We start from the raw sequence: 13,013 nt of genomic DNA, 5'->3' as shown, positions 1-13,013 counted from the left end.
AATAACTACCATTTCTGCAACCGTTCTTTGCAGTTGAAAGGCTGCATAAAAGCCTTCTGTATGATTTAGCATAAAAAAAAACAACAACAACGTATAAATACGTCTTTGGGACACTTAAAACATAAAAAAAAACGTATTTATACGTTATTGGGAGCAAATGAGTTAATATGAGGGAGTGGAGAAGAAGCGGGTGGTACCTGAGGACGCGGTCTGACGTCTGATTGGACTTGCTGCTGCCGCTGTCCATCACGTGACTCTTCTCGTGCACTTTCGCCATCTTCTCGGCCGCCGCGATGGGACAACCCGACAGACTGGGGGGGGGGGGGTCAGATAGGGAAGGTTAATTCAAGAAAACATGATACTTGAATGGCAAAGCGCAGCTTTGGTGCAACGCCCTAGCTCCGCCCCCCCCCATTATGTAACATATTATCCATAGTGAACATGATTAAAACCACTTTACTGACCCAAGATCAGTTTTAGACAGTGATGAAACACCTCAGCGCGTTACTGGCGGTGTTCTCCCACTGCAGCAGTCACATGAGAGCCACAAAAGGCTTCCACATAACAAGCGTGACTTCACACAGACTCCAAAACACGAGAAACACCCACCCCACGCTTTTATTTTTGGTTTTGGCTTCTACTTTGTAAAAAAAAAAAAGAAAAAAAAAAAAGAAAAAGCCTCCCCAGCATCGAACCACGGAGTTTTCTCTCAAAGGACCATCATGACTGTGAAAATCAGATAAATGTAGAATCCACATGATTATTTTATGACATGTATGCAATTGTTTCACGCTAGTATTAAGCTAGCTGATTTTTGTTGGATGAAATATGATTTTGTTTGAACATTTTGGTGTTCAAACATAAAACGTTAATTCTCATTTGTATGATTTTTGATGAATCAAAGTGTGTTTTAATAAGTTTAAAAGTCTTTTGAGAGAGCTGCAAAACTACACTCAACATTTTGGGTGGATTTCCACCTAATTGGACTGCGTGTTGCGTCCGCGTCCAACGTTTGAATGCAGGCCGGGCCAGCGGGAAAAAGCGAGCGGCACATCAGCCGCCGCTGCTATGCGGGCGTTTCCATGGCGACGGCCAGACATGAAAGCCCGTGCGGAGCTGCGGTGGCTCGCTAACAGATGCTACGCTAGCTAGCGCCGCTTTGTCTCTGCCTTCGCTCCCAGTGGGGCTGTGCCACATAACGCCGCCAACGTGTGACAAGGCGCCCAGGCAGGTTTTCTTAGTAGACCCGAGACACGATTGCGATTACTTTGCTAATTATACTGTCGAAATTGTGACAAAGTGCCGAAATTGATTAACTCATTCACTCCCAGCCATTTTCACATTTTGCAGTCCCGTTCGCTCCCGGCTGTTTCACTGGATTTCTATTGATTTTGAAAGGCCCACAGAATATTGTGTTCTATTGCTATCAAAACATGGAACCCATCAAAAGAAAGATTAAAGTCTTTTCTTTCATCAGGAAAAAAAGTATGTTTCTATCTGTTTCCGTTTTGCAGCAATTAGCATTAAAAGAGAGCTAAGTTTCATCAGTTTTCACAAATCTATTTAAAATTGTAAGTAATTGAGCTTTTTTTCTACATGGCCCTGGTTGATCTCCTTTGCTCTGCTGCCACCTGCTGGCCGTTTGTGTCATAACTACCATTTCTGCAACCGTTCTTTGCAGTTGAGAGGCTGCATCAAAGCCTTCTGTATGCTCTAGCATAAAAAAAAAAAAAAAAACGTATAAATACGTCTTTGGGACATTTAGAACATTAAAAAAAACTTATTTATACGTTATTGGGAGTAAAAGAGTTAATGAGAAATGGATACCAAAGTCACACCTGCATAGCGCCCTCTTCAGCTCCCGCTAGCTGACTCACCTGCGGTGCGAGTTCCTGTTGCTATTGACATGACCCCGTCCGGAGCATCCGGGGGTCGGGCACTTTAAAACATTCTCATACATGGCAAGGACTTGACAGGAGAAGGTGAGAGAGACAACGAGGGTTAGGAGCAGACAGGAAAGTTATCCGGAAAACGCCGCGTCGCCAAACGCCGAGCATGCGCTAAGAGCATCCAACGTGCACGTGCTGCTGACATGCGAAAGCATGCAAAACATTGGGGGAAAGAATCGGCGGGTATGGATGGATGTGAACCAAGGCTGGACCGTTAGTTAGGTCTTCAAATGACATTTTTCTCTCTTGTGTAGAGTGACGCAGGTGAGGCAAAGCGACTTCTGTTTGGAAGCTTCCAAGGTGGCTAAATGAACGTTTGATCAAGCTATAAATAGGCACCACGTAACGCCGTGATCGTCTTCACGTCACGTCAGCCAAACATCACGGATGGCAAAAGTCAAAGCAGAGTGTGATAGAGGAGCAAGAAAACAGATGAAGAGGGTGTCAAAACACATCAAATTAAAATTGTTGTTACTACATTTTTGATGACGTACATAAAATATGTACAATATTTTATATTTTATAGTATATAAAGTATATTTCTTCTTTGGCCCGACCGATTAATCGGCCTATTATGGCACATCAAACATCGACCAAATTTTTGCTGATTTTTTTTTTTTTTTTACCACATTTAACATAAGTGACACTGGTCTCATAATGTACTGTAATAAACAGAAATCTACAGTATACCATAACCTTGTATACCGATATATAAAATATATATTATTGAAATGTGTTGATAAGGTCATTCTGTGGACCTGTCATTCAAAATAAAGCAAACTTTAATTTTTACAGCATTGCAAATTGACCTGGATGTCACTATTTTACACACAATCTAAGTTCACAATTGTTTAAATAAAAAAAATAATAAAAAAAAGAAAGAATATAAGCAACATAGTGCAACATAAATCAAACGTAAAGGTGGCAAATATGACACACATTCAACTGCCAACCACACAAATGAGGGTGAACGACCGTATAATTTCATTAATTAAATGCATCGTGCAACAACGCGATGCATTCTGGGAACTAATTTACATTTTTCAAATGAAGCGGCTGATTAAAATTGCTATTTATTTTCTGCCAAAAATCTGAATCAACGTAAAAAAAAAAAAAACATATTGGTCGGGTTCCAATTTTACATATCTATCTATAATTATCAAACAATCTATCATTATTTGCTGCTTTCTAAATTCTGTTATATTTCAACAATGATCGTACCATTCAAACATCTAAAAAAAAAAAAAAAAAGTAGAATATATTAAAGTACGGCCAAGTTGTTTTAACATAAATCCTTGAACTTAATTTATTTTAATTTATTTATTTATTATTATTCATCATTATTATTTATTAATATTTTAATTTATTTAATTCAATCTCCGGTGTAATAACCTTATTTATTGATTGATTTAATTATTATTATTATTATTTCAATCTCTGGCGTAATAACCGTATTTATGGATTGATTGAATTATGTTTTATTTTATTATCTGTTCTTATAGCTGCTTGGAAATGTAAATTTCCCAGAGGGAGCCATCCCAAAGGGATCAATAAAGTCAAATCTAAGTCTAAGTTTAAGTCTGAACTACATATTGATGTCGAAATCAGCAATACATTTTAAATCTCAAAATGTTGCCCACAAAATAACTGACCTGCAGTCCAGCACGACAAACATGCAGGATGTATGATGAAGATGACACGCTCGACTTTGCTTCCAACAAGTCATCAAAAGTCTCACTCATCTCATCAAATAATTGGTTCTTTGATTTATATCAATAAATAATTGTACCGGCCCATTCAAATTCATTGACTGCCATTGACGGATATAGACGTCATTTGAATGCATCCTAATTAACATAATTGAATTTAATGTAATAAATCAGATGACTTGTTTTCAGTGAGCCAAATATGCCGGGAAGCGTCGCGACTTACTCTCAGGGGGGACGCGGTCTTTGTGAGGACAGCCGGACAGGCTGCGGTGGTGCGGGTACAGCCCGGTCACGTGACCCGTGCCGTCACAGCCCGGCGTCGGGCACTTGCTCTCCTTCTTCTCCCCCCGCGAAGATTCTAGACAACCGGCGAGACAGATTTGCAATCACCGCACTTTGATTCTGTGCGTGTGTGTGTGTGTGTTACCTTTGGAGTAGTAGGCCCTCTTAAGTCCGTCGTGGTGCATCCTGGACTTGCGCTCTTCGCCCATCCTGTGCTCGCCGTGCCCGCGGTGGTGATGGTGGTGGTGGTGGTGGTGAAGGTGGTGGCGGTGGTGGTGGTGGTCCCGCCTGGGCTGCTTGTGCTCCGAGACCAGGCGGTCCCGCATGACTTTGGCGCGCTCCGACTCCAGCGCGATGGCCTTCTCCAGCAGCGACAGGTTCCCCTTGGCCATGTCGAAGGTGTCGTCGGAGCGCTCCGAGGCCACCGACGTGGTGTCCTCGTCGCCCTCCTGGCTGCAGCTGGTGGGGTAACCTCGCGACGCCGGGCTCAGCTGCTCCTCCAGCTTCAGCATGTTGACCATGTCGGAGAAGTTGCGCTCCGGGGGGCCGCAGTCGTCCTGGCAGCCCGGCTGGCAGGCGTCGTACCTGAAAAGGGCGGCGGGCCGGCGCCGCACGGAGGAAAAAAAAAGCTCAAAATTTGTTTCGAAATGCATGACGCAAGTTTCAAGATACACGCGTGATTGATGGCATAGAGTGCCTCGTTGTTAGCCGTGAGTGTGCCAATGTCATGGAAAGAAAGACAGAAAAGCCCGGGGATCCGGAGCCGCTTTAGAGTGCCTCATTGTTGGCCCTGAGTGTTAGCATGTCACAAAGAGAATGCACAATAGCAAGGGGGGGGGACAACAACATAAAAAAAATAAATTAAAAAAAGTCCAATTTGACAGCCAGCATGTAGACCGGTGCTTTAGATTGGCAAAGGCACTTTAGAGTGCCTCGTTGTTGGCCATGAGTGTGTCAATGTCATGGTGAGAAAAACAGAAGCACCCGCAGGGGAAAAGAAGGTGAAAAATAAGTCCAACTTGACAGCTAGTGTGAAGACCTGGGCTTTAAGATAGCATAGACGATTTAGAGTGCCTCGTTGTTGGCCCTGAGTGTGCGCATGTCACAAAGACAATGTGGAAGAGTGAGGGGGGGGTGGGGGAAACAACAATAATTTTTTAAAAAGTCCAATTTCACAGCGACCATGTAGACCGGGGTTTTGGATTGGCGAAGCCGCTTTAGAGTGCCTCGTTGTTGGCTAATGTCATGGTAAAAAAGACAGACGCAGCAGAAGAAGGGGGAAATATAAGTCTAACCTGACAGCATCTAACTTGGCAGCCAGTGTGAAGACACCAACTTAGAGTGCCTCGTTGTTGGCCATGAGTGTGCACACAGCACAAGCAGAAGGCAGAGGATTAAGGCAAAAAAAAAAAAAAAAAGTAATTCTTGACAATCAGTGTATGTAACGGGCCTTTGGGTTGGCACAGCCACTTTAGAGCGCCTCATTGTTGACAGTGAGTGCACACACGTCATGGAGAGAAGGAGAAAGAGCAAACGACGCACAATAAAATTCCAAGTTGACAGAAAGCATTAGGGGTGTTAAAAAAAAATCGATTCGGCGATATATCGCGATACTACATCGCGCGATTCTCGAATCGATTCAATAATCGGCAGAATCGATTTTTTTTTTTTTTTTTTTTTTTTTTTTTTTTTAGGATTCACACCTTGAGCATGGAAGAATGTTATATGAACGGAACATTAAGCCTTAATATTTTTATTTTAATGCTGTTCAAACATGAAACAGATTACAACCTCTATAAGACTGAAATTTAAGATAAATAAATAAGACATTTTCATATAAATCTTACACTCTACAAGCTTACTGATTAGTATTTTCTAAATTTGAATGGAAAAAAATCGCAACAATCGACTTATAAATTCGTATCGGGATTAATCGGTATCGAATCGTGACCATTCGTATCGGGATTAATCGGTATCGAATCGAATCGTGACCTGTGAATCGTGATACGAATCGAATCGTCAGGTACTAGGCAATTCACACCCCTAGAAAGCATGTAGATCTCGGCTTTAGGCTGGCGTGGCTGCTTTAGAGCGCCTCATTGTTGACCATGAGTGCGCGCAAGTCACGCAGAAAATGTGGATTAGCACAGGGGGAAAAAAAACAATCAATCAAAAAAGGCAACTTGACAGTAAGCGTGTGGACCGGGGCCTCGGGCCACTTTAGAGTGCCTCGTTGTCAGCTGCGATTACGCACACGTCGTAGCATTCTGTACCTGTTGAGGTGGTGCGCCGCCTGCTGGTCGGCGTGGTTGTGCATTTGGTGGTGATGCGCCGGGCGATCGGCCGGGTGCGTCTCGCTGAGTTTGCGGGCCAGGTCGAAGCACTGATTCCTCAGACACTCCAGACTACTGAGACACACCTCCTCCTCGCTCTCCTCCGCGAGGCCGCCGCCGCCGAGGCCGAGGCCGGCCCGCCCGTTCAGGCCCACTTCGGGGTACCCGTCATCTGGCATCACGGCGCCGTGGCCCTGCGCCAGCAGCTTGAGCGAGTCCACCGTCTCCCGGACCACGTCGCTGTCCAGGTCCACGCTGAGGTCGGCCTTCCTGTCGCCGCGCTCGCTGCCGTCCTCGTCCTCGTCGTCCTCGTCGCCGCTGTTGGACGAGTTGCTGTTCATCTCCGACTCGGTCAGGGCCTGGTACGCCGCGTCCTCCGCGATCTTGCCCAGGGTGAGGAGAGACTTGGCCACGAGCTCGTCGTAGTTCTCAAACTCATCGCAGGGGCCGGGACCGGGGTTAGAACCTGGACCGGGACCTGTGATGCAGCTGTGGTTGTTGTTGTTATCATCCTTATGGAGTGGAATAAGCTTTGATTGTCCACTTGGTTGGTAGTCAACTGTCAGGAAGGGAAAAATTTAAATTAATGAAATGTACTCATTTGCTCCAAAAAACGTATAAATACGTTCAATTTTAAATTTATAGTGTCCCAAAGACGTATTTATATATATATTTTTTTAGTTTTTTATTTGTTTTCATGCTAGAGCATACAGAATGCTTTGATGCAGCCTCTCAAATGCAGAGAACGGGTGAAAAAAAATTGAAGTAATTATAAAAACGGCCAGTAGGTGGCAACAGAGTATAAGAGATCAACCAGGGCCATGATGAAAACAAGCTGTTTCCTCACAATTGTAAGCAGATTTGTGAATAATGATGAAATAATAAAATAAATAATAATAATAATAATATATTATATAATAATAATAAAATAAATAATAATAAATAATGACGATGATGGGCAAAAACAAAAAAACTCACCCTGCTGATGATTAAGCTCCTCCTCTTCCTCGTCCGCCATCTCGTCGTGTCCTGGTGCCAACGCGGCGGCGGTGGCGTCGTCCTCGGGCCGCTCCTCTTCCTCCTCCTCCATGTCATCGGAGAACTCCTCTTCTTCCTCCTCCTCCTCCTCCTCCTCTTCCTCGCCCTTCTCGCCTCCATCATCCTCATCCTCCTCCATGACTTCCCCTCGCTCCCTCTCCTCTAAGGCGTCCTCGTTGTAGTCGCCGTCTTCCTCCTCCAAGTCGTCTTCCAGCTCGTCGCCGTCCTCCTCCTCCTCGTCCTCCTCGCCCAGGCAGGAGGTGGCGAAGGGTCTCCTCTTGGCGGCCGGCTCCAGCGGTTGCTTTTCTCGCGCCTTCCTCTTCTTGGCCAGCGGGCATCCGTACACGCTGGGGAGGTGATGGCGTCGAAAGTCAAATCATTTGAACCCCCCCCCCCCCCCCGACAACATTACCCTTCAAAATAAAAGATTTGATTTGGGGAAAAATGGCACTGGAAGAGCAAAGACTCTTCGACTAACCCGGCGGGAGCTGTGCCGCATTCTGTTGCCTCAAGATCGACAGTACTGGACGCAGTTTGCAAAAATAGTCGCAAAATCTCGTGCTCGTGGAACAGATTAACGCCGTTTCCATTTATTTCAATGAGGGAGGATGATTTCAAGGATCAAGCGAATCAAATCAAGTCAAGTAATAATGGCGCTTATTCGAGCAGGGCCTCAATTACACAAATCCCATAATAGTCGTTAAGTGACGGCTAAAACTCGCCCTTAATTGCTCCAAAACAGGCAGCACAATTACAAACGCCCGCTAATGTGGATTTGAGGAAATCAATTAGTCCATTTCCATATGAAAGAGCTTCTTTGCCGTTTGCGATGCAAATGCGGGGAGGTAAAACGTTCCCTCGCTGCCATTTGGGCCATTAAAAACATTTAAAAACAGCTTTGCAAAGACAATAATAATAATAATGCGCATGTTGGATTTTCATCCTTGACAAGGGTTCGCAAAATATTAGGAAGAGCGCTGCATGAAATAAGCAGAATTGCTAACTTTTACTTGACTGTAGTACTTTTATTAACACAAAATGCTGCGTGCGTGTAAGAGCATATAAAGATTAACTTATAAACAACATTCGGAATATAATATACTGTAGTCGGGTATATAATCCCAACAAATTGAGTCAAGAATTCTGGCCTATCCAGTAGTTTTTGATGTGGGTGTACCTAATCAAGTGACCAGTGAGTTGGGCTACGCAATTGGCATACTATGGGAAATGCAATTATTACAAAATCGGCATAATTGTAAACCAAAATAAAAGATTATTAATACTAATTTTGAGTGGTTTGAATTTAAATATATGTGTACCTTTTTTTTTTTTTTTTTTTTTAAATGTCTCATTTAACTCATTCACTCCCAACCATTTTCATGTTATATTGCTATAAAACATGGAACTTACCAACTTACCAATAGAAAAATGTGTCTCTTCTTTCATTAGAAAAATAAATAAATAAATAAATAATAAAAAATACAAATTATTTTTTTATCTGTTAGAATTAGCGTTCGAATTAGCAAAGTTTCATCATTATTCACAAACCTGTTGAAAATACTTGGAAAAAGAGCTTGTTGCAACATGGACCTGGTTGATCTCTTATACTTTGCTGCCACCGGCTGGCCGTTTTTTGTTGTTGTTTTTTTTGGTAATAACTACCATCGCTTTAAGCGACCACTTCAGGTCAGAAACTGCATCAAAGCCTTCATACAAAATCTCTAGCAAACAAAAACCTAAAAACGTATAAATACGTTTTTGGGAGTGAATGAGTTAATAAATCTTGTTTGATCCAAAAGCAACTTGCATAATAATAATAATAATAATAATAATAATAATAATAATAATTATTATTATTATTATTTTAGTTTTTTTTTCATGCTAGAGCATACAGAATGCTTTGATGCAGCCTCTCAACTGCAGGGAAAGGGTGAAAAAAATTGCATTATAAAAACGGCCAGTAGGTGGCAACAGAGTATAAGAGATCAACCCGGGCCATGATGAAAACAAGCCGTTTTCTCACAGTTCTAAGCAGATTTGTGAATAATGATGAAATAAAATAAATAAATAAATAAATAAATAAATAATGATAATAATAATAATTTAAATAAATAATAAGTTTTTGATGTGGATGTACCTAATCAAGTGACCAGTGAGTCGGGCTATGCAATGGAAATACAATTATGACAATATCGGCATAATTGTAAACCAAAATAAAAGATTCTTTAAAACTAATTTTGAGTGGTTTGCATTTAAATATATTTGCACTTTTTTTTTATTTTTTATTTTTTATTTTAAAATGTCTCATTTAATAAATCTTGTTTGGTCCAAAAGCAACTTTCATAATAATAATAATAATAATGATAATAATAATGATAATAATAATAATAATAATAATAATAATAATAATTTTTTGTACCAAAAAAAACAAATGACTGTCCTAATCCTGATTTCAATCATGACCAAATGAATCGTGACGAATATTTTGTTCATAATCGAGCAGCCCTACCAGTGAGTGTGCGCAAACATCTGCTGTACTGGAAATCTCCATTTTTGTGCGCATGAAAACGAACAGAGACGCTGCAGCACATATGTGTGTGTTTGTGTGCGCGTGTGCACAAGCATTTGTGTGACCTTGGCCACCTCGCCGTCTCCCGCCAATTAAAATTCCAGCAGTAATTAAAAGCAGATCAGAAACGAGGGAGCGCTGCAAGGGCGAGCGACTGCGCATGGTAATTAGGTGGCGTGCGTGCGTGCGCGCGCGATGCTGATGGATTTCACGCGCAATCCCGTGTGATCGATTCGTTTGTGTACGGAAGCGGATCATGCGTTGTACCGGAGCGGCGGCGTCATTAGCATGTTGCTACGCCGGCGGAGTCTGACGCTATTGATTCCTGGGCAGCAGAATATGCTAAATGCTAATGTAGCATCCCGCATAGCTTGGGGCTGACGCGCGCACCAACAAATGCTCAGCGTCGTATTTAAAATCAATTGAGCAGCTTTGCCGGAGCTTGCAGCATCGGCCCTGTTGCCACGGTTACCGGCGATCCGCTTAGACCTCGAGAAACACGCGCGAGGGGAACACCTGGCGCGCGAGAGAGCGCCGTCACTGCCTTTGCAAAAAAACTCGTTTCCTCGTCATGTTGAGGCCGCCGTACAAAGTCGGAAGGAATAATTAGAGCAATTTGAGTTTGTGAATCATGAACCAACTCAATTTACTCAATTCTTCGCACTAAAATGAACTGAAATGGCATTAAAGGGATACTTTACTTATTTAGCCATTTTTGGCAGTCAAACATGAATATTTTGCCTGTAATATATTTGATATTTTCATTATTTTTCATGTACAATTAGTACCTTTAAAAACACATTTTGCAACTTGCTGTCGACTGAAAATGACATCACAAGGGCTCAGGTAACCAATCACGGCTCAGCTTGTGAATGTCACATGACCAAACCTAGAAAACAGCTGAGCTGTGATTGGTATGCTGAGGATAGGCAGGACGGGATCACGGCTCCCCTCGGCGGTGCCGCGTATCGACACCCGTCACCGTGGCAACGCTTGCGCGGGTTGTGCGGGTTCGTTAGACGGCCCGGCGAGAACGGAGGGTGCGCGGAATGCGGGGCTCGCGGTTGCCATGGCGAGGGGGATGGGTGGGGAGGGAGGGTAGGGGCGGGGAGGGGCCCCGCATCCCTCCCGGTCGTCGTACTGCAGCATGCACACGGCCCTGTCGCCATGGCGACCGCCTCCAGAGAGCAGCGGAGGTAAAGCCCGGCAGACGGCAAAGGTAGAGAGAGCGAGCGAGAGAGAGAGAGAGAAAAACGTAATGAGGAAGAAAAAGGGCAAGAGAAGAGGGAGAGAGAGAGAAAGTGAGAAAACGAGAAAGCGAAACAGAAAGCGGAAGACAGGCTGAAAAGGCATCGGAGTGAAAAAGTGAGAGAAACAAAAATGGAGAAAGCAAACGAGAGTAAAAAAAAAAAAAAAAAAAAAAGTGAAAACTAGAGATTAAGAAATCAAGATTAATTAACAAAGAGAAGAAAAGAAAAGAGAGATGGAAAGAAAATGAGTAACAAAAAGAGAGAAACAAAGTGAAAATGAGAAAGAGGATAAGAGCGAAATAGAAAGAAATTGTCAGAAAACAAAATGAGAAAGAAAAAAAGAGAAAGAAAAGAGGGACAGAGGAAAAAGTGAAGGAGAGAATGAAAGAAGAGTAAGGAGAGAGAAAAATATGAAGTGAGAAGATGAGAACAAAACAGGAAGAGAAAGAGGGAGACCAAAACTGCCAAAATTAAAAATAAATGACTAAATAACTAACTAAATAAATAAATAAATAAATGAATGAATAAAAATGAAAATAAAAATGTATATATATAAATAAATAAATACGTGTATATTTAATTTTTGAATTATATTTTTTTTATATCAGTTTATATTTCCACTTTTATTTATTTATTTATTTATTTATTTAATAATGTATTTATTTAGTCATTTATTTATTTTTTGGAATATAATTTTCAAATTATATTTTTTATATCAATTTTTATTTTCACTTTTAGTCATTTATTTATTTATTTAACTATTTAGTCATTCATTTATTTTTTGGAATATCATTTCCAAATTATATTTTTTCTATCCATTTTTATTTTCACTTTTAGTCATTTATTTATTTATGTATTTATTTATTGATCTATTTAGTCATTTATTAATTTTTTGGAATACCATTTTCAAATGATAATTTTTAATATCCGTTTTTATTTTCACTTTTAGTCATTTATTTACTTTGAATTTTGGCAGTTTTGGTCATCCATAAGAGAAAAGAGTGAGCGAGAAAGTCAAAGTCAAAGTGTCGAGAAATAGAAAGGGGAGAGCGTGCAAGGGAGGAAGAGAATGGAAGAAGGAAGTGCAAAGAAAGAGAGAATACAAAGAAACAGAAAGAAAAAGAGGAACGAGCGAAAGCAACAAAGGAAAAGAAAAGAGAAATACAGTGAGACAGCAAGAGAAGGAAAGAGTAGAAAATGAAGAGACAGAGAAAGAGAAAGCAACAATGAGACCAAAAGAGGGAGAGCGCCCCTTAGCACTACCGCCCCCTGTAGGGCAGCTGAGAAATTAACACATTCACTGCCAGCCCAGCAAAAATGCATTGCATCATTTGACGTCTTTTTCCGTCAAAGGCAGTGAATGAGTTAACATGGCAACGCACGCCACGCACGGCCACGTGGCCAGTTTGACGCCCTAGTGGTTAGCGCGTGTGGCCCGCAGCAGAGATGTTCCGCTTCAAATCCGGTTCTCCCTGGCTTGAGCGGCCTTTTGCACATTGCACGACAACACGTTAGCATGTTGGCTACATTCAAACTTGAAAGAAGGAAGGAGGCGAAACGCGTCGGCGCGCCGTCTGCTGCTCCACATAAAAACTGGGATTCAGCAAATATTAAAAAAAAAAAAAAAAAAAAGCCATTTGTCATCGTGCCCTTCTTATTATGACGTCGCATCATGCACACCTCTCCTCTCTTTCTTTTGCAACTTACAACCGAGTTAGCCGATTTTTCTCTCTCTGAAATGCACGCCATATTTATTATTATTATTATTATTATCATTGTGGGAATGCTGGCTTCAAAAATTCACGACTCGTGGGGTACATATCGTCTGATTCCACATTACTTTACAGTATTTGCACAATTTAACGTTTCATATCAACTTTTCC

At 41.9% G+C, this 13,013-nt stretch overlaps 1 protein-coding gene across 1 annotated transcript in view; it reads right to left on the bottom strand.

Annotated features, from left to right (window-relative positions):
- The window catches only part of myt1la (myelin transcription factor 1-like, a), a 32,783-nt gene that overhangs the window by 9,105 nt on the left and 10,665 nt on the right, over positions 1 to 13,013 (bottom strand). The window contains exons 7-12 of the mRNA XM_077510817.1: positions 7,252 to 7,658; positions 6,214 to 6,832; positions 4,086 to 4,525; positions 3,882 to 4,016; positions 1,878 to 1,968; positions 198 to 311 (exon numbers count right to left, since the gene is read on the bottom strand). Of these exons, the coding sequence (XP_077366943.1) occupies positions 198 to 311; positions 1,878 to 1,968; positions 3,882 to 4,016; positions 4,086 to 4,525; positions 6,214 to 6,832; positions 7,252 to 7,658 (1,806 nt within the window). The remainder of the gene's footprint in view (positions 1 to 197; positions 312 to 1,877; positions 1,969 to 3,881; positions 4,017 to 4,085; positions 4,526 to 6,213; positions 6,833 to 7,251; positions 7,659 to 13,013) is intronic.

Source organism: Festucalex cinctus, chromosome 21 (genome assembly GCF_051991245.1).
Source record: "Festucalex cinctus isolate MCC-2025b chromosome 21, RoL_Fcin_1.0, whole genome shotgun sequence".
NCBI lineage: Eukaryota > Metazoa > Chordata > Actinopteri > Syngnathiformes > Syngnathidae > Festucalex > Festucalex cinctus.
This window is presented reverse-complemented; position numbering and strand designations above follow the sequence as displayed.